Source organism: Desmodus rotundus, chromosome 9 (assembly GCF_022682495.2).
Source record: "Desmodus rotundus isolate HL8 chromosome 9, HLdesRot8A.1, whole genome shotgun sequence".
NCBI lineage: Eukaryota > Metazoa > Chordata > Mammalia > Chiroptera > Phyllostomidae > Desmodus > Desmodus rotundus.
In genome coordinates this window covers 108,086,600-108,106,699 of record NC_071395.1, presented here as the reverse complement: position 1 = coordinate 108,106,699, position 20,100 = coordinate 108,086,600, and the positions used below count along the sequence as shown (strand labels likewise).

Here is a 20,100-nt window from a genome sequence, read left to right as displayed (position 1 = left end):
GTGAAGGCACCAGCTGGCCTGGGGTCAGGGTCACACTGGAGTCTCTCTGCCTCTCACCATGGAAACCATGCCCTTATCAGGTGATCCACTCAACCGTTCCTGCAAGTAGCCGGGGCCGTGTGGTGACCCAGAGCTCGCCTGGCTCATGGCAGGACAGCCATCACCGGGACGAAAAATTCCGCCCTCAACGCTGACGATGAAGAGAAGACATGGCTCAGACCCCAGTGGGGACAGGTCCCCAAGTGCCCGCTCTACTCGGCCTCCACTGGAGCCCACACTCTGCTGCCCAGTGTCAGGGAGCTCACGGTGGCTGCCCTCGCTGTCCGGCTCCTCAGACCTGCTGTGCCTCGTGCGGGTCTGCCCTCCTTTCTTTCTTTTGCCTGCTGCTCCCCACTCTCTGGCCATGATGGGAATCACAAGGCCAAAGTCTCGTGCCTGAGGCCCTCTAAGTAGAGAACTTCAGAGGGATTTCAGTGGTGATTTCCTGAGAAGACTTTTCCTTCTGAGGGGGGTTTTAGCAATTCTATTCTGCTCTGGGAGACAGAGTGGGCGTAAACCCCGTTTTACGGGTGGGAAAATGGAGGTCCATCTGGGGCTTGGACAAGAGGTAGGCTCTGTGTTCAGCTGGGGCCTTGGCTCTCTGCATGAATTCCAGACGGAAGCTCCCGGTGAGAGATGAACAAAGCAGCACTTGGTTCAGAAAACTAAATTCCTGGCAGAGACATAGAGACCCAAAGCTAAACCAGAGAAGGGGAAACACAAGAGAAAGAGAGATACAGAAATAAAAGTGTCAAGGAGAAGGCGGAATGCCAACTTCCTCCTGGCTGCCTTCGTCCCCGCCTCCCCAGACCCGGGCAGTGCTGTCCGCGTCCACTTCTTCCCGCCCGTTGAGGGGCAGCCGGCTTGCCCTTCCTTCTGGACACGACTCAGGACCCTTCTTCAGTCCTGGAGGACCTGCCCCTGGGCGAAGCGGAGACAGGGGAGGAGGCACAGGCTTTGTGAGGGGAACCCCACGTGACACACAGGGAAGGTTGGTGGACCCTAAGGTTAAGGGGAATTTTACTGAGTGAGTGCTGAGGTGTCTGGGGCAGAGAAGGATGGAGAGGCCTGGGGTTGGGGGGAAGGGGGATCCAGGGAGTCCCTGCTGGGTCGCTCCCTGTGTAACCCTTCTCCTCTCCACAGCTTCCTAACCAAAAGAGGACAGCAGGTCTGTGCCAAGCCCAGGGAGGCCTGGGTCCAGGAGCACGTCACAGACCTGGAGCTGAACGCCTGCATGGCCCGGAAGCTGCAAGGAAGGTGTAACCTCTCTGGGTAGATCAGGGAGCAGGCACCAAAGCCAGGCAATGACCCTGGGACCCAGGACGGCATCTCTTCTGGGGGTCACACCCCCAGCCCCGCCATGCTCTGGGGCCCTCCTTCAGTTTTAGTTTACGTATCCTGTTATTTCCATTGTGGGATTGTGTGATGGACCAACTAACTGTTTCCTCTGACATCTCACGGCATCTCCACCACACCCCCCTCTTTACTCCTCCTCACACTCAGGAGGTGAATCAACCAGCATCGTTAGTTCTGTCTCAGAAGAAGTTGTATCCAGTAGATTAAACACCAGATGCACGTTGGATGGTTCTGCCCAGCACAGCGTTTCAAAATATTGAAGGTGCTTATATATACAGTAACCAGCATTTTCCTTCTGATGACCCCTACTGATTTTTTCTTCCCAACTGATCAAAACCACAGGTTGAGAAGCAATACCAGGGAAAGAGCAGGGAAACAGGAAAAGGGGCAGAAAATAGGAGAAAGGGCTGAAGAGTGAGTATAGCGACATCGAACGTTTCCGTGGAGTCTTTCCTGGAATGTTGAAACTGACATGTTATAACTAACCGTAATTGACACAGTCTAGGGAGCTTTTCTACCTAAACAAACACCAAGGCGATGTACTCTGCGATGTGTGTTTGTGTACACAAGTTCATTTCCACAAGTGAAGCTTTCCCTGATGATGGCCGTTTGCTGAGGGTTTGCAGAGAGGGTGCCGGCTGTGACAGCCCAGCTAACTCAGCCTGGCAAGGACCGCCTACCTGCGGGGGACTGGAAGCCTGGGTCACCTTCTCAGTTGTTCTGCTCTCTGCATTCTCCTGGAATGGTCTTCATAGTTACACCTGAGATGAGGCTGGGGGACTAGAGTAGCCAGAGCCAGCAAATAAAAATACAGCACGAATCGTTTTTAAATAAGCGTGACCCATGCAATATGTGGGACACACTTGTGCAAAAATGATTTGTTGTGTCTGAAACTCGAATTTAACTAGGAATCCTGTATTTTATCTGGGAACCCTGCTGGACGTGAATATCTCTTATAAAGTATATTTCCTGTCGGAGATGGACATCACGTTAGAATCAACTTGGGGAGCGTTTAAAAAATCGCGGTACCGGGACCTCACTGCAAAGCTGCCATTCGATTGGACTTGGGTGGGGCCCGGGCACCAGTAACTTAGAAACTCCCGCGGTGCCGCTATCTAATGCACAGCGGTCCGAGAACCCCTGTTGGGGTGCAGTCGCAGGCTGTTTTGGACCAACCTGGGAGTTTCAGAGGCAACACAACTCCCTTTCGATTTTTCAAGGCTTCTGGTCTGTGTTTGGCCAATCCCACTGCATGGTTAATTAGAATTCCCAAATCTCAGCCAGGGTCACTTCTGGAACAGCGATTAGGAAAGCTCAGCCCCGGAGCTCTGGCCGGGCCTTCCCCTGGCCACACCCCTCCCCCAGTTCTCTGATTTCTAGCTCCACACTGCCCTCTGCTGATGAAACAGTGATACAGCAGGGAGGTCAGCACGAGGAGCTCCCTGCCTCCGACAGCGTCCCAGCTGTGCCTTTGCGAAGAATGGGGACTGTTCGTTTTCTTCCCAAGATAAATATTTAAAAGAGGGGTCTGAGGAGGGGAAGGATAGGGCTGTTTATGGACCCCACTATTTTTGTCCGTCCTCGTCTCCCATCTTCCCTTTTCTGCTCATACTAACATTTAGTTTGGGGTGCACAATTTTGCTCTTCCAGGACAGGGATTCTCAATCAGCAGGGTTTACAGGCAGCAAGGAGAAAGGGCCTCTGATAAGCAAACAGTTTTTTTCTCCTTCTCTGCTATCAGAAGCACCAATTTCAAAGTGAGCTAATCTCCTTAATGGGCTTTACTGATTTATGCCAAGAAGTAACCAGTCTCCAACATTGAGAATTTTCCTTTTTGATGCAACCGAGGTAGGCAGCTGGCCTTGGTAAGAATTTTAACAGGCCGGGCTGGTGTAGCTCGGTAGATTGAGCATGGGCCGGTGAACCAAAGAGTCTCCAGTTTGATTCCCAGTTGGGGCACATGCCTGGGTTGAAGGCCAGGTCCCCAGTAGGGGGTATGCAAGAGGCAATCACACATTGATGTTTCTCTCCCTCTCTTTCTCCCTCCCTCTTTCTCTAAAAATAAATAAAATTTAAAAAAAAAAGAATTTTAACACCCCACAGGGGTAAGCAGCTGTTGTTCTAGCTAGAGGTGTGGGTTCTCACCAACTTAGACCTCAGCTCCTGCCCCAGCCAATTCCACTTCGGGGGTCTGCTACTTGCAGCGTTGCGGTCTGTATTGGTTAGGGGTGGTTTGAGTTAGAGGATCAGAAAAGCTGACTCAGTGTGGCTTAAACACTAAAGGGAACTCATTAGCTCACATAACCAAAACCTCAAGAAGTAGCACTGGCCCCAAAGTTTGACCCAGGGAGCTTAAGTATCATCACAAACCATTCTGCTTTCTGAGTTTCTGATTCCCCTTCAATTCATCCTGCGTCCTGTGGCATCCAGCTGTAAAGTGAGTCCCTTCTGCTTGTGGACACTTCCAGTTTTTACATTACCCTCGTGAGACCCCTTCACTGGGCTTCCAGGGGAGGACAAGTGATGGGCCCTCTTCCACAGAGGTGGGACGCACTAGGCTGGAGAGTCCCTTTGCTTTTGTTTTTTGTTTTTGTTTTCGTTTTTCTACCTATGCGTGAACTTGTTGATTTGTTGGATTCCACCACATGGAGTGAGTTTCCTGTTGGTCAAATGACCCCGTGGACGGCAGCTGGACTTCAACCTTCTTCCCAATGATACTTCTTCCCAATGATACTGCACATAGACTGGGGAATCATATCCCGCCTTTTCTAGGGAAAACGCAGTTTGTGTCGGCTGTGGCAGCATAATTACTAACAGTATCCCTTTGCCTCTCAAAATGGGCTCATGCTACCAATAGGAGATCCTTGCTTGGAGGGGCTCTAACAGCGGGAGCTGGTGGGACAGTCTCAGGGCTGATGTCCATAGAGGTCCCTGGCTGTGTGGACAAAGGGTGCTGAAGGCCAGTCTGCCCTTCACCTGTAAGTCTTGCCCCTGGTGCAGGGCTGGGTGCTCCAAGAGGGTGTCTTCTTAAAGTGCCCAGGCTAACAAATGTTATAATATAGATATGGGTGTGATTAACAATACACGTATGGAATGTACATGTTATATACATTGTTTCACATTAGTATCATCTGTATGTACTTCATCCTGTTCAGTGGTTTCATAATTATGTGGCTATACTATGTTTCAAATGATTCCTCTTTCCATGAATGTGGTTCTCTTTCATTGCTTTTACAAGCAGGGCTGCAAAGAACACTGATGTGCCTATACTTTTGTATCTTTAGATAGTTTCTTGAAATTCCTAACAAATAACGTAGCTAGATTGAAGAGTGTGTAAATTAGAAAATTTGCTGGAAACTGTGTCTTGCCTTTCAAAAACGCTTACTACCAAAATTCCACTTTTTGATACTAAAAAAATAGTTTAAAGCAAAACAAAGTAGGGCTTGTCAAAAATATCACCATATACCCCGTATTAAGGAAAGAGTGGTAAATCCCTACTGATTAATTCTGTGCGTTTTGGTCTTCTGTCTGCATGTAAATCACATGGGGGGTTGGTAAAAATCTAGATCCCCAGATCCAAACCCAAGACATTCTACCGTGAGCATTTTAAACCAGCGTCCCATTTGCTCCGAGATGTTTCTCAGAGCATCTGTAAGTTGCTCTTGTAGATGACACTCCGAGAAACAACCGGCCAGGTTTGCATCTTAGTTGTGTTATGTATTAGCTGCCTGACAGCGGGCAAGTTGTTCTAACTCTCTGAGCTGACATTTTCTCGTCTGTCAGTTGGCACTAGTGATGGTACTTAGCCCTGGTGAAATTGCCAGGATTTAAAGGGCAATGCATACTTCTTAAGGAAGCTTGATTTATGAGAAAAATAAACTTAAGTGCGTGACTATGTATCAAGAATATATTTACCTAAAAAAGAATATATCTACCTAGTACATATACATTATACACTAGATATGTAATATTCTATAAAGTAATCATTGTTTTATAAAATAATGGTTTATTTTTGACTTTCAGGAATATGTGGACACAGGTATATTGTCATTTCCCCTTTTCAGATCTTCCTAAACTTTGTCCCCTCATCATTTTTTTCCAACCAGAGATCCTGACTTCATCACAAAAAAACCCATGTAATCACTGTTGATGATTCTATAGAATCGCATATACTGATAAAATAAAAATATTAAGAATGGTTTATTTCTTAATAAGCCTGGGAGTGGAGTCCCTTGTTAGTTTCTCTGATTGTTACCACCCTATGGGACTCAGGAACTCAAGCTCCCCCTCCCCCGGCCACTAGGGCCAGGTGTTCAGGGGACAGCCTCTGGGTGGCAGCCGCAAAAACCAGGGCCCTGGACGAGTGTTAAAGCACCCCTCTGGGAGGTGCTGTGGCACGTGCCGGTGGGAGAGTGCAAAGACGGCCCTGCCTGTTGGAGGGCAAAGATGGTACCTGCAGAGAAAAAACAAGTTGAGTTTAAAAAAAGAAAGAAAAAAGAAAAAAACGGTGCCTGCCAGCGTTAGTGAGACTTGGGAAATGGGGACAACAGCTCCCACCAGGAACCCTGTCCCCCCCGGAGTGTCCCTGCAGGCCAGCACCGCAGGCCAAGGCTCTCAGGCCAGCGGGAGAATCTGTTGGCTGTCAGATCTGGGAGCTTTTCAGAAGGCTGCTTCTGCGCTGAGCCTTTGGGACCGGTGGGCACAGTGCATTGGTCGTCAAAGCCGGGTGTTTGAGGAGCTTGTCTCTCGGGTGCACGTCTTAAAAGCTGGGTGACAGACGTGGGGCACCCGGCCTTCACTCCCCAGGGAGAAGCCCTGGGGTTGTGATTTCCCATGAGGTTATGGATTATGGAACCTTGTCTCAGTCGCCCCTAACAAGGCTGTTAGGAGAGGCTTTTTTTTTTTTTTTCCCTTCTCTCACTTGCACCTGTGTGGCAGCTGCTCAGCTAATTTTCAGGGTTTTGTTTCCCGCCCCCCCCCGCCAGAGGACGATGTTCCTCATGGAGCTGTAGATCCGGTGCGTCCCCAGGAGGAGGTAGATTCAGGCTGTTTTTATGTTGCAGCTTTGCGTCACCTCCTCTATGTTTTATTTTTGGTCTAGTCTTAGCTTTGGTCTCTGTCTCTCTCTGCAGGGGAATGCAGATGACCAAATAGTCTGCCTCTTGTTCCAGTTCTAGTTGGAAAACTTAATCTGGCCTAGGAAGAGATTTTTCCAGCAAGAGGCTGTCTTTGTGAATCACCTATAGAGTGGGACTGAGGTGAGTTTATTACTCAGCTGATCACTGCAAAGCCCGTGACACTGGATTCTGCCTCTTGGTGAAGCCGCTCCATTTAACCATTCCCCAAATAAGACAAGCCCCCACCCTGCCTGCCAGGTATATAGAACAGAAAGCTAAAACTCCTCTGGAAAGTAACCCCCCTGAACACATAGCCCAGGGAATTTCGAACCCCCCTTGGGAAGTTCTTGATTTCACGTGGGTGCCTTTATCGATGGGACTTTGGTGACATGGTCTGACCCAAGCCAGAAAATGGGGGGGGGGGGGCAAATGGCAGCAGGAGGACACTTAGCCAAGGAGGAAACAAATGGCCGTTGCGAGGGGGACAGTGATGGCCCGAGGCTCACTGATGCCAGCCTCCTTCTGGGGTCCAAGCCATGTCCTCTACTCTTAACAGGTCATAAGCCCTGGACCCCGGGGAGATGGAAACTGGGGGTGATGAGAAAGGAAGTGTTTAAGTACAATGGTGCTTGTTGACTCCTACATGCAAGAGGGGTCTGGGGTAACCACAGGGCTCAGGGTATTTGCAAGAACAGTTCCAAGTACTCGCTCGCCTGGGGCCGTTCCTGGGGAAGTGGTTTCCACAGTGAGAGTGGGGGAGGTGTTGATGTCACCCCGGGACGACACTTAGCTGGTTTCTTCGCACTAACGCTCTCTAGTCAGAGTTTCCCCGGCGGCGCAGAAACTTCCCTGTCATTCCACAGCTCTTCAGACTGCAGAGATGTGCCAAGTGCAATGACGCCGTGAGTTCTGAGCAGCCCCACTGAAACCACATCCAGGGGCAGAGCTGCGTTCTCGAAGCCTGGGCTTCGGGAGTCATGGGTGCGGGCAGCCGGCCGCCCCGGTGCCTGCTCCTGCAGGAGAGACGGTCAAGGGCCCCGATACACCCAGAGAAAAGGGCACGGAGACGCGTGAGATGTGGATGCGAACGTGCATAGCAACCTTCAGACGGTCTCAGATGTCGGCCAAGGTCACCCATGTTTAGGAACCTATTTCCTATGTGAATAACTTCAACTCTGGAAAAAAGGTTTATGCATAAGAATATTTGTTCCCCGGCGCATGGAGAGCAGTTTAAAACCGGACGCAACTGAACTCATGTACAATATGGAGATGGCGGAGGACCCCGTGGCACCTTCGCTTGGTTGGCTGTTAGGGAGCCTGTCCGAACAGTGCAGTGATGTGGGAAGTGCTTATGCTGCACGGAGAAGTTTTAACAAACCCAAGGTGCAGACTGGCGTCCTTCATTTTTGTTTATTTGCTCATTTATTTTTATGTTTTTAGGTGTTGCTGATATGGTACTTTTTTAGAATTATTTGTAATTATTTATTTATTTTTATTGGGGTGACCCTGGTTAATGAGATCACATAGGTTTCTGGTATACAATTCTGTATATTGTATTGTGTGTTGGCCACCCCAAGTTTCCTTTCATGTCCATTTGTCCCCCCTCTACCCCCATCTACCTCCCAAACACCCTTTTCCCTCTGGTTACCACCATACCATTGTCTGTGTCTGTGATTTTTCCCCCCATACTCCCTTCACCTTTTCCACCCATCCCCCACCCTCCCTGCTGCCAGCTGTGGATCTGTTCCCTGTGTCTGGGAGCCTCTTTCCATTACAAACTGGCTTGTTTTCATCACGAGCCACCCAGGCCATGTGGTCAGTTGCATATAATATCTCTTTGCGGACGTGGGTCCCAGGAAAGAAGGAGACTAAGGGTCATCTACCCCTCTGACCACCTCATATGAAAGGAGTCTCCTCTCTTCCTGAGTGTGGGTGAGCTCAGTAGCGATGACTCATTATTCTGCGAGTTCTTTTATCGCCACCCCCCCCGCCACGTCCCTGGTCTTCTGCTTCTGTGGAGCAGGGTGGGTGGTGACCGCAGCAGGGCCAGCGCCACCCTAACTGGTGTGTCCTGGAGCCGACACGCAGTTTCATTTTCTGGTGGTTCCTTTGGCACTACAAAGGGTGTATTTTCTCTTTTAGCCTTTAGATTTGGGCAAGAGTCCTTTACAGGACAACAGGAAATACACAAGCCGGCATTTCTGTAAAAATAATGACAGAAGGTGGAAGACTAAGAGTTTCTAATCCAGGGGGCAAAGGAGACAAAACGCCCATCACATACAAAGTGTGAGTGGCCTTCACACATCAAGGGAGAAAATCCACAGGAAAACACATAATGAAACAGATTTTTTTTCTGGCCAGCATCTATCCTACATCCTTCCTGATGCCAGAAACCCATCGTTCTTTGAGAAGTCACTCTTCCTCCTAATCCTCAGACTTCAAGTTTATGTGAAATTCTCCCAACCCGCACTCCAGGAATGCGCCTTGATTCGCTTAAGCAAATCATCCTCCATGGCCACAGGGATTGGTTAAGAATTGGTAGAAATTGGAATTCCGACCTTAAGTCAGTCAAATCCAAAAGAACCTAGTGATTTTTTTTTTCAGTGAAGACCCAGCCTCTCTGTTCTCGGGGTGGGGGTGGGGGTCGGTGAAGACAAGGGTCCGTGTAACACGGTAAGGCCTCCGGACTCCCCCACAGAGAGGGGATCCGAAGGAGAACGACAGCATCTGTGGACCTGGCCTGGAGCCGGGCCGCCCTCAGGCCCTTCCATCTTGGAGCACAAGGCTTATTTATTTGAGCTTCTCGGAATTAAGCTTGTTTGCTTGTTTGTTTTCGTCCTTGAAACTACCAGGATCCTGAGAAATATCTCCTGTGTGGAGGAGATACTGGGTCTGTTGAAAGTAACGGCTCCGGACTGAAGGGTAGGACTGGCTTTACTGAAAACGGAGCAGGGAATTTGGCAAACAGCTTGTGAAATGAGAGTGGTTTTTAAACTTCATTGTGCCTGGGAATCACTGGAGGTTGGTTAAAACGCAGATGGCTGTGCCCCACCTTCCAGAGGAGGGAAGGGCTCCAGGCATTTGCATTTCCCAGGAGCTCCCAGGTGTTGCCTGTGCTTTGCTCTGGGCTCCGCCTTGGGGAACCGCTCTTTGGTGGCAACGCTGCTGTGGTCCGTCGCCTGGTTGGTGCTGAGGTCCTGTGCCAAATACAAAGGCTGCAGCATTAAAGAATTTGATAGGTAAGATGCTGAACATTGGAATATAAGAGCTATGTCTTGCATCTATCAGTAAAGTCCTTTTAGAAAGAATTTAGGCTCCTTTGCATGCGCTCACCTGAAATCAGGAAAGGAAAAAAGAATCAGCTTTGCTAAGAGATGACTTTCCAACCTGTTGACTATCGCCAGGAATATGGAGTCTGGAGGGGCTGTAAATGCAGACGTTTCTGCTCCAAGCTGAAGGCAGCATGAGCAGAGGCAGCCAGATGGGAGACTTCACAGGAGAGAAAGCTGGCGTCCAACTATGGCCCTCAATTCCCCTCCCCCTCCATGAAATATTTGTCTTACTTAAACTGGACAGCCAGGTCCTTGTAAAGGGGCATGCATATTGGTGCTGGGCATCAAATGTGTATCACTTCTGCACGTTGCCCCACCTCTGTAGGGGCCAAGGTGAAGGTTGGAGTCTCTCAAAGCATTAGGGGTGACTGTGGCACTGAGCCCCGTGCTGGGAAGCACACATCCCCAACCCCAGTTAAAATGCAAGATAGATGCCTGGAGGAGCTCTCTGCTTCTGGTTGTTTAGCCCGTAGAATGGATCAGAAGCAAAGAGATGAGAATCCTACTGTATTAGAAGGGGGTTGCATTGCCAAAGAAACCTCAGCCAAAAATGGCCGTTGACTGCCCAAGTGTTGCCTGGGAGGGGGCTCTGTGTGTGTGTGTGTGTGTGTGTGTGTGTGTGTGTGAAAGAGAGAGAGAGAGAGAGAGAAAACAAAATGAGATAATCGTGGCTTATAAAAATGAACACGTTTGAGTTTCCCACCAGTCTTTTGAATTTCTCCTTCTTTCGCAAAAAGGACCCTCATTCAGTGTATATTTCTTATAGTTATAACTGTAACTCCTGCAATCCGTCTACTAAAGAGCTCAGCACCCTCAGTAAACCCATAAACAGAATCCTGCTCCACGCACAGGCTGGCTGTCTTTCCCGTCAACCTTGGCCCCGTGTTTTGTGGGGCAGGGTTCACGGGAAGTGGGTAACAGCACCACACGCAGATAAGCATCGCCTTTGGAGGGCGGTGAACCCTGTTACACTGTGTCAGGGGCTCTCAGCTGTTGACCTGCGTGAGGAAAACCTGATAAGCTTGAGAGAGAGACCGCTTTTCAGGTCCACATCTAAAAATTCTGATGTGAGCGGGTTAAACAGTCACAGCTTGTGATTTGACTGCAGGTGGGTGGGATTTGGGGAAATCACTTGGCTGCTGGCTAAGAAGAAAGCCTGTAGTGATGCCAAAGTCTGGTGTGGGAATCAATGGTACCTTTCTCTGAGTGACCTTGGCCAGGTTGCTTAACCTCTCTGAGTCCCAGCCCCAGTTTACTCTTCTGTCAAATGAGGATATTAATCGTCCCTAAGCTACCCTGTCTCCTTGTGAGGATCACATAGGCATTGCATAAAAAGCACCTGGCGTAGACTAAGTCTCAAAGATGTTAGTAATTATTTAAAAAGCTTGATTTATCTAAAGATGCACTACGAACGCCCTTCTTAATGGTGTCCATTCATTGGTGAATTCTCCGAGAGCCGTATATTAGGATTTGATGTGTGAAACATGCATAGTTTCGGTGCTCCGGAAGTGTGGCCCCAGCACACAGCAGCTCATCTCCGTGGTGGCCCCCCTTCTATCTCTCCTGTTTTCGCTCCGTTTCGTATCTTCCTGCCCTTTGCTATTACCCCTTTCAACCAGGGGTTCTAATTTGCCAAATAAACAAAACCAAACTCAACACTGGTTTCTTTTTTAAAAGAGCATCTTTATTATTTCTCCAGGCTGAACACAGCACTGGACAGAAACATTTCGCACATACAGGCCCATCTGGTGGCTTTGGCGCCACCTCTGCCCAGAACAAACTGATGACCGTCACTCAAATTTGCCAATCATAGCGCAAGTGAAGGGGGAAGGGAGGGTGGTGACAGGTGTCCTGAGATCTCTTGGAGCAAATAGTCCCAAACACAGTGTGACATTGAAAAAATATATTACAAAAATTAAATAGTATAAATAAGTTGAAATTTAAGTTATGAAGTGTCCCAGAGTGTGGGTGTTTGCCACAACCAGCCCACAGGAGAGGTAGCTGTGGTGGTGACAGGGCTGTTTCCGAGGCTCGGACCCCTGCTTCCCATTGATCCACCAAGGTCACTGGGTTCCTCAAAGCTTCCAGGCCACTCAGGGATTCAGCTCCAGGTCGGTGACATATTCCTGGACCCAGGCCTCCCTGGGGTGGGCACAGACCTCCCGGCCTCTTTTGGTTAGGAAGCTGTGGAGAGGAGGGGAAGGGTTATACAGAGAGCAACCCAGCAGGGGCGCCTGGGGCCCTGCTGAGGCCCCTGCACCCCAGGCTCTGCCCTGCTCACTCTCTCAGGGACCCTCTGCCGATCTCAGACCAGGGACTGCTCTCGCTGACTCAGGGAGCCCCTCCCAGGACCCTGTTGCTGCCACCTCCTTCTTCCCCTCCCTTCCCTCTGGGCTGCACGAACCCCCACCCTGACTTGGCAAGCCCCTGGCCAGGTCAGGTCACACCTGGGAGACCTGGGTCCTGCATAGCTGAGAGGACCTCCTGGAGGATGGGACCTTCCCAGGATGGCGCCCCTGGCTTGCCTGTGCCCTTGGGCACTGCCCCCACTCCACACCCTCCCCATCTCCCCAGGGCTGGGCAGGAAAAGCTGGCACTTACATGACGCCGGGATTGGAGCACTGGCTGCTGGTCTCAAAATAGTTGACTATGAACTTACGCGGAACCTGCCGGGAGGTGTAGGAGAAGCAGCAGGCGGTTGGAGTGTCAGCACCAACTGGAGAGGAAGAGACAGAAGGAGCCTGAGTCACAGTGCAGGAGAAAGGGGACATCTGAGGTCTGATCCCTGAGGGGGTGAGGAAGAACAGCACAGCCTTGCTCAGGGTGTGGGCTGGGAGACAAGTCACTAGGGGGCGTTGGGCGTTTTTTGCCAAAACTTTCCCTGTCCCGGTCCTTGTTTCTCTCTGTGTCCTTGTTTCTCTTTGAGCCTCCATTCTGGGTGCTGTTTTTCTCTCTGTGATACAAACACCCAAGCAGACTGTTTGCTAATCTCCCTTCAAGGAGCGGTACCCCAGCAAAAGAGAAGCCTCGTACATACCTCCTAAGACCTCCAAGGGACAGAGCTCTCGGGGGACCTAGGATGACTTAGTGGAAGAACGATACCACTGGGCTTATACCCTGGCAAACTTATTTCCGTAGGCCCCTATTTTGCCATCTGTAAAATGGAACTGTGACTCCCCTACCCCACCTGGCTCGGGGACCAAGCTACCTAACACCCTTTTGTAAGATGAAAATACAAGCCTTGCAGAAAAAAGCAAAGAGGGTTTATAACCCTTTAAGAAGTTCTCTATTTTCCCTCGGGGGCTCTCAAGACCACAAGAAAAGATGGCTGTGGTCTGGCTGTGGCCAGAGAGCCGGGCCACCCGCAGAGACACCGCGGACTCACGTGGTACCGAGGAGACCTGGCTGCAGAGGGCCGCGGTGCAGAGAAGGACGGCCAGCGCAGCCGCGCAGACCTTCATGATGCCGCACAGGTGGCGTGTGGGCGCGGGCGTTGCGAGAGCAGAGACAGGAGTGGGCGCTTGCTGCCTGCTGCGTCCCTTTGCAGGACGGAGGCATCTCCCCTGCTCTTTATAGGCCCCTGGCGGATGGGGAAATGGAATCCGGGGGTGAGGTGGGAAATTTTTAAGCATCGGGGTGCTATCAGGCTGAGTATTGCACGACGTGGTCCTGGGTGACCACAGGGGCTCAGGATACCCAAGAATAGCCTCTCTGAGCTACAAGTGGGAGCCCACAACTCATGACTCGTTCTGGTTTCACATGAGGAAATGGTTTCCCCCGAGAGCAGGAGGAGAGAAGTGTTTCTAGACTCAGGGCTATTCTTAGCTGGTCCCTTATTCCATGGAAACTGATGTAGGTATGACCTCTCCAGCTCCGTCCTTCAGACAGGGCTGAAACTTCTGTGCTTCCTCAGCGGCTCTAACCCTGCGGATGGGGCAGAGGGGATGATGCTGCGGAGGGGGGCCCAGCCTCCCTTGGTTGCAAAACGCTGAATTAAGAAATCCCCGCTAGAGGAGTAGGAAGCATGAGGTCATGTTTCTGCCATTTGTCTGTTCATCTAACGGTCACTGAATGACTAGGGTCACTGGGTTAAACACAAGTTCAGGATCATAGAGACACATTGGGCGTGGGTGTTAATATGTCAGGAGCCTAAAAATATTTATACCTGAAACCCTAAAGGACACAATTCATGGAAAGAGTCCAAAAGGAACAAACCCAAATAGAGAAGCAACGTCAAACATAAAGATATTGCTGACCCAGCCTCTAAAATAAGGAACCCTCTTTTCCTCTATCAGGAATGATAAATAAGTTATGATTTACCCACTTGTTTATTATTAAACCCTTAAACTGAATGAGGTGCAGTAGAGTAAATATAATATCCGTTGTAGAAAAGTAAGATGAAAAATTGTACAAATCGTACAACAGGAAGAGTTGTACGAATATATGCACCCATGTGACAAACACTGTGGCTACATATATGCATACGTACAGTCTACATGTATAAACGCTGGGCATAGAAGACAGAGGGAGCATTGGAGAGGAATGAGCTCAAGGCCCTGATGCGGCAACAGTACTTACGTACGTGGGCAAGATCTCTGGGTGAATCATCTTCTTGTTTTTCTCTTTCTCTGGAGTTCTCTCGATTTTTTTTTTTTTTTTTGAAGTGAGACTGTAGTGCCTCCCTCATCAGCTCCCACGTTTGCAAACACGTTTTGTTAAAACAGCTGCAACAACCCTGATTGGAAAGGAGGTGGTTGCCAGCTGTTTAATTTGAAAGACATTTTTGAGAAATACTCCAAAGTTTTTGTCCAATGGCTTTTGCTAAAAGAAAGCCTTGATTTCCATTTCTCTGAACTATTTTAAGGAACCTGTAGATACTTACGTAAATGATGTCAAATTTAAAGCAGTTAAATTTTTTCTTATTCTTTTTAAGTCATAATTTCAGTGGTGTGAAAGGGCCTACATTCTCAGTCAGGTCTGTATGTGTTTTTCCTCCTCCATTCTTTCTTATTTATTGTTACTTAATAAGCATAAATCACATTTTATAATGAGGAATAGATTTAGTTCTAGGTAATGGTCTTTGTCCTCCAGACTCCCGTGGTCCAGGAGGAGCTGGTAGCCTATGTAACCAGGCAACCCCAGCACTTAGCAGAAAGTGCTCAGATTCCCAGGAGAAAAATAAACGAAAGCCCAGAACACCAGGAAGAGAAAGCACTGCCATCCCCCGGGAGGGTGGAAGAAGCCCTCACAGAAGGGATGGAACTCTGGCTGGGTCTGGAAAGCTACACAGGATTTGGACACATGGAGATGGGGTGGTAGTGGCAGTCCCGCTGATGCAGAGGCACAGGTGGAAACTGCCAGCTCAGAAGACAGAGAGAGCGCCGTTGTGGGTGGCGGAGCAAATGTGGGTGATGAAGCTAAACTGGGGCCGGACCATACGGCTTTGATCCCCCCCGAAAGGGGCTAGAACAATGGAGGAAACAAGACCTGAGCGAAGTGTGACCACGCCTTCGCAATTCTGTCCTTCGTGTGTCTTCCGAGTTCCTGCCTCTGAAAGCACACGGGCTGTGTTTCTATCCCACCCCTACAATGGCCGACGCTGGTTTTGAGGGAGGCGAAGCAAAGGCAAGATCGGGGGCAACAGCCGGTTCCACGGAGGCTTTCGCATCCAGGAGTCTTCCCTTACTACTGTCAGTTCCAAAAATGCGGTCTGTCACTTGTTTCGTCGGAAACTCTAGAACCCAGGCAACGCCGCCCCCTCGCCGCACCTCCTCTGCCCAGTTCTCAGCTGGCACCCTGAACCCCGTTATCTCACCGACTTCCCGCTGGTGATTCAGGTTCTCTGAGTGGGGGAGGGCAAGGAGAAGGAAATGGAAACTGCTGAGTCAGCCGCTTTCTGATTAGAGACCTTATTACCTACCTCCCTGATTACAGCACTTACCACACGCTGTTATAACGCATTACTGATCTAATTTTCTCTTCAAAACATGTAGACCATGTGCTGTTGACTTTACACCAAGTTCACACCATGTCTTATTATTGGGGGGTTTAATAAAGGCGACTTACTGGGTATAAAATTTCGTCTTAGTAATTGTACATGTAAGGCTTTCCATCTCAATCCTAAACCCAGGAAATCACCCTGTGTCTGGTGAGTTTTTACTTGACTAGGAGGATAACATACTTGTATGCAAAGCATGTGCTTGCCCTGTATGTATGCAACGAGAGGGAGCCCCACGGTGGTTGAAGGGCTCGTGAAGGGCCTTAGGAATGTCCTGGGTGCTACACCGATGTGCCCGGGGGAAGTGATTTGCCCAGGGCCACACAGATAGAATTGGTCGGTTTTATGTTTCACCGTGAGCATCATTAACAGTGTATCTCCAAAGATAACCATAGTGTCTGACCCACAGTAAATACTTGGTACCTGGATGAACAAATCACTGATTTCATTAACAGGATGCCTTATGTCTAAGTCCTACCATGGAGCTGACATGCTAACAGGAAGAAAAGGGTCAGAAAGGCCACGGAGTCAAGGTCTTCATCTTTGGGGACCACCCAAGATCTCTCAGGCAGCGGTGGCAGAAAGTAGCCAGCAGTCAGCACGGTGGACCTGTCGGCACGGAGGGGCTTCGTTGGTATCCGAGCTTTCAGGCTCATTTCAGCCTCTTTGAGGCCCCAGTTCAGTCCAGCAGAGTGCCCCAGCCCCGAGCCCAGGGGATTCTGGCGGAACAGTTCACGTTCTGCAACATCGCTGCCTTGTCCTGCCCTGCTCACCTCCCTGTTGCCCCCCCCCCCCCCACACCCTGGCCCCGCTGACTGGTCTCCTTTCTGTTTCTGGCCCTGCCGTTCCGCTTCCCCCAGTGTCCACCTCAGCTCTCTCCCTTTGACTCCGGTGGCTCCGTGGGTGGGGTCACTGATTGTGATGCCCTTGAATGGCCCAGCCTCAGGTTCCTTTTCTCAGGTGTGGCCCAGAGTCAGGTTGCAGCAGGCGTGGCTCCACCTTTCATGCAGGTAGGAACAACGTCCTGGGGCCTTTTCAGCATCCCGGAGAGACAGCCTCTCCATGAAGCCCCTTCTCTCTGCTTTTCTGTCCCTAGTTCTTGTCCTGCTCCTCTGGCCATGTTTTTGGACGTGTGCAGTCGATCAAGGCATGCACCTTGACATTGAACTCGATCCTTCCCCTGTCTCTCTGCTGCTCCCTCTGTATTCTCTACTCAGTAAAAGGCACCCCCCACTCCCCAGCTTCTGAGCCACACTTGGAGTCGCCCTTGGCTCGTCCCTCTCCTTCACCTCCTTCACCTCTAGCGGTCCCCCCTTATCCACGGTTTCACTTTCCTGAGTTTCAGTTACCCGTGGTCCATTATGGTCCAAAATATCAAATGGAAAATTCAGATATAAACAGTTCCTAAGTCTTAAATTGTGTGTGGCCGCCCTGCCCCATCCCGGTGGGGATGTGAACCGTGACCGGGTCTAGCGTATCCCTAACTGTGTCCGCTACCTGCCGGCTAGTCCCTCAGTAGCCGCCCAGTTATCGGATTGGTTGTCCATATCACAGTGCTTGTGTCCAAGGAACACTTCCTTTGCTTCACAATGGCTTCAACGTGCAAGAGTAGTGGCGCTGGTGATTGGAATATGCCATGGAGGGACCCTAACGTGCTTCCTGCAAGTGCAAAGGTGTGCATGCAGTACAGGACAAAGGTACAGGGGTGGGCAAAAGGAGGTTTACATCTGTGAGTGAGCAAAGCAGGGTTTACTCTTGTATTAGTATTTATTCTGGTGTTCTATATTTATCCACGTAAGCCCACTTTTGCCCACCCCTGCAGTGTACGGAGGGTAGCGCTATCTGAGGTTCTAGGCACCCACTGGGGATCTTGGAATGTACCCCCCAAGAAAAGGGGGAACGGCTGTATTCGATCACCAACTCTGTTGTATTTTGAAATGGAGTGTTCCTGCTTCTCACCACTCCCACTGCCGCTGTCTGAGGTCAGGCGTCACCATTTCTTCCCACGGCCGCTAGCTGTAGGAGTGTCCTATCCATCGGTCCTTCTTCCCGTCGGCCTCTCTCAACTCTGTCCCATCGTCACACAGCATCCAGCGTGAGTTTGCTGAAGTACAAGTCAGTCTCTGTCCCTGTCTGTTGAAAATCCTTCCAACACTTGGCATTGTTTCCAGCCTGAAATGGGAATCTCTCCTCTGTGACCAGACCTCTGCCTCCCTCTGTGGCCCTGTCTCCTGTTACCTTCAAACTTCCTGGAAACTGAGACTCAGCCCTCTGCTTCCACATAATTCCTTGAAAGCGTAGGTCTCTTTTCTGCTTTTTATGAATGAGGTGTCAGCTCGGCTGGGCACAACTTCCCCTTCTTGTAGATCACAAGGCAGAGTGAAGTACCACGAACAAGCATGAGTGTGTCCCGTGGCAGCTGCAGAGATCAACGCGTAGAACAAATAAGGAAACCACTCTCTAATTCTCTTAGTTTGCTAAGGAAAAGAGAGAAACCCATGGAGTCCACTGTTTAGAAATAGGCAATATGTAAAACTAAAAGACATTTTACACCCTAGTCGCAACACTTTGGCTGTTGAGCTTTTAACGTACGTACACTTGTAAGAAGCGTATTTGCCTTCTCTGATTTACTTACCCTCTGCAAACACCCCTCTTTGGTGACATTTCCAGATCGATCATGATTAGCTGTGTGTTCTTCCGTAGGTTACGTGTCTGTCTGTGCTTCAGTTCCCTGACGTCTGACAAGCGATAATAATAGTAGAATTAAATACATTAGCATCTATATGCCCTGGCTGGCGTGGCTCAGTGGATCGACAGCCGGCCTGGGAACCAAAGTGTTGTTGGCTCGATTCCCCAGTCAGGGCACGGGCCTGGGTTGCAGGCCGGGTCTCCAGTAGGGGATGCGCGAGAGGCAACCACACACTGATGTTTCTCTCCCTCTCTTTCTCCCTCCCTTCCCCTCTCTCTAAAAATAAATAAATAAAATACTTTAAAAATTGAAATAAAGAGATTAGCATCTATAATAGAATTAGAACATCACTGGCTCGTAGTAAGTGTCCTTGTTGCCGTCAGCATTTAGCTAGAAAAGGGAAGCAAAGGGCACTAGACATTGAACTGGATAGATGGGGAGCATGAGCTGGCCTGCCTAGCCGGGACGCTGCAGCTTCACAGCCCTGGGGACCACAGCAGTGTGCTCCGCTGAGGGGATCAACACTCCTCCCTTCCCGCTCCAGCACTGGATTGTTGGGGGCACTGGGGGAGGAGCTGGACCATAGAGGCCTGTCAGTATAGCTGGGGGGAGGGGGGGGAAAACCCAACCAAAGCCCAGGAAAGCCTGAGAAGTTGATTGGAAATTTTGAAAAAAGCACCTGGTCCTTTCCAAAGCCAAGCTCCCAGTTACAACCCCAGGGGAACAAAGAACTCACTCCCTCTTGCCCACCCAGTGATGCACTTGCCCCGTTCGTTGGCATGCGCTCTCGCCTGGGAGCACACGACCAGGGGGGTCCAGTAGCTCTTGGGACCTGGAGCAGATGACTTGGGCTCCAGGAGGACTAATCAATCTCTCTTTCTGTCTCCTCTCTCTCTCTCTATGACCTGCACTTGCAGGGTGCACACACCTGTTGTCTCCATGGTCACGTGGGCCTAGCAACCACGTGGCCTGTGGCCCTGGGGACTCTACACACAGGCTCCAGGAGGGAGCCTGAACGCAGCAGCACAGCCAAGCCCTGCGGCAGGAAGCGCACGCTGAGTGGCCGGGTGCTGCTCTGGACTGTACTTCAATATGGAGCAGAAACTCGGGACCCTGCCTTTTGACTTGTCCTTGCTGAGGACACAGCTGGACTTTTTCCATGGTGAGACGGACAGAGATGGAACGTTGGGAAGTCAGGAGGGGAACCCCCTCAATTTTACATCATCAGTGAAGTTCGCCACAGAGCCCCATTCTCCCCTGAAGGTCTGAGGAAATTCTTGCCCTCTAAACACCGCAAGAACTCACTTCCCACCAACAACGGTGTCAGTTACTATTATCATTATCGCGGAGTATTTCAATTAATCTATTTCATGTATTTTACAAAGGGCAGGCTTCTTGTTCTTTGCCTGAATAACCCTGCCCACACACTCTTTCCCTGGCTGATCATCCTTCAAGTTTCAGCTCAATTCAGAATAGAGAAAAATTAGAGCAATCTGCATGACCGACCTAAGCACATCACGGTTAAAGATAAATTTCGGCATACGATGTTGGTGTAGCCATGCCATAAAA

General features: G+C 50.0%; 1 protein-coding gene across 1 annotated transcript; it reads right to left on the bottom strand.

Moving 5' to 3' along the window:
- Window positions 1-11,528: 11,528 nt before the first annotated feature.
- On the bottom strand, window positions 11,529-13,555 carry LOC112298882 (C-C motif chemokine 3-like 1). Its single transcript, XM_045190031.3, has 3 exons — window positions 13,230-13,555; window positions 12,446-12,560; window positions 11,529-12,028 (listed from the first exon to the last, which is right to left on the bottom strand). The coding sequence occupies exons 1-3, from the start codon at window positions 13,474-13,476 to the stop codon at window positions 11,938-11,940; spliced, it is 453 nt and encodes a 150-aa protein (XP_045045966.2). The 5' UTR covers window positions 13,477-13,555; the 3' UTR covers window positions 11,529-11,937.
- Between the last annotated feature and the right edge of the window lie 6,545 nt (window positions 13,556-20,100).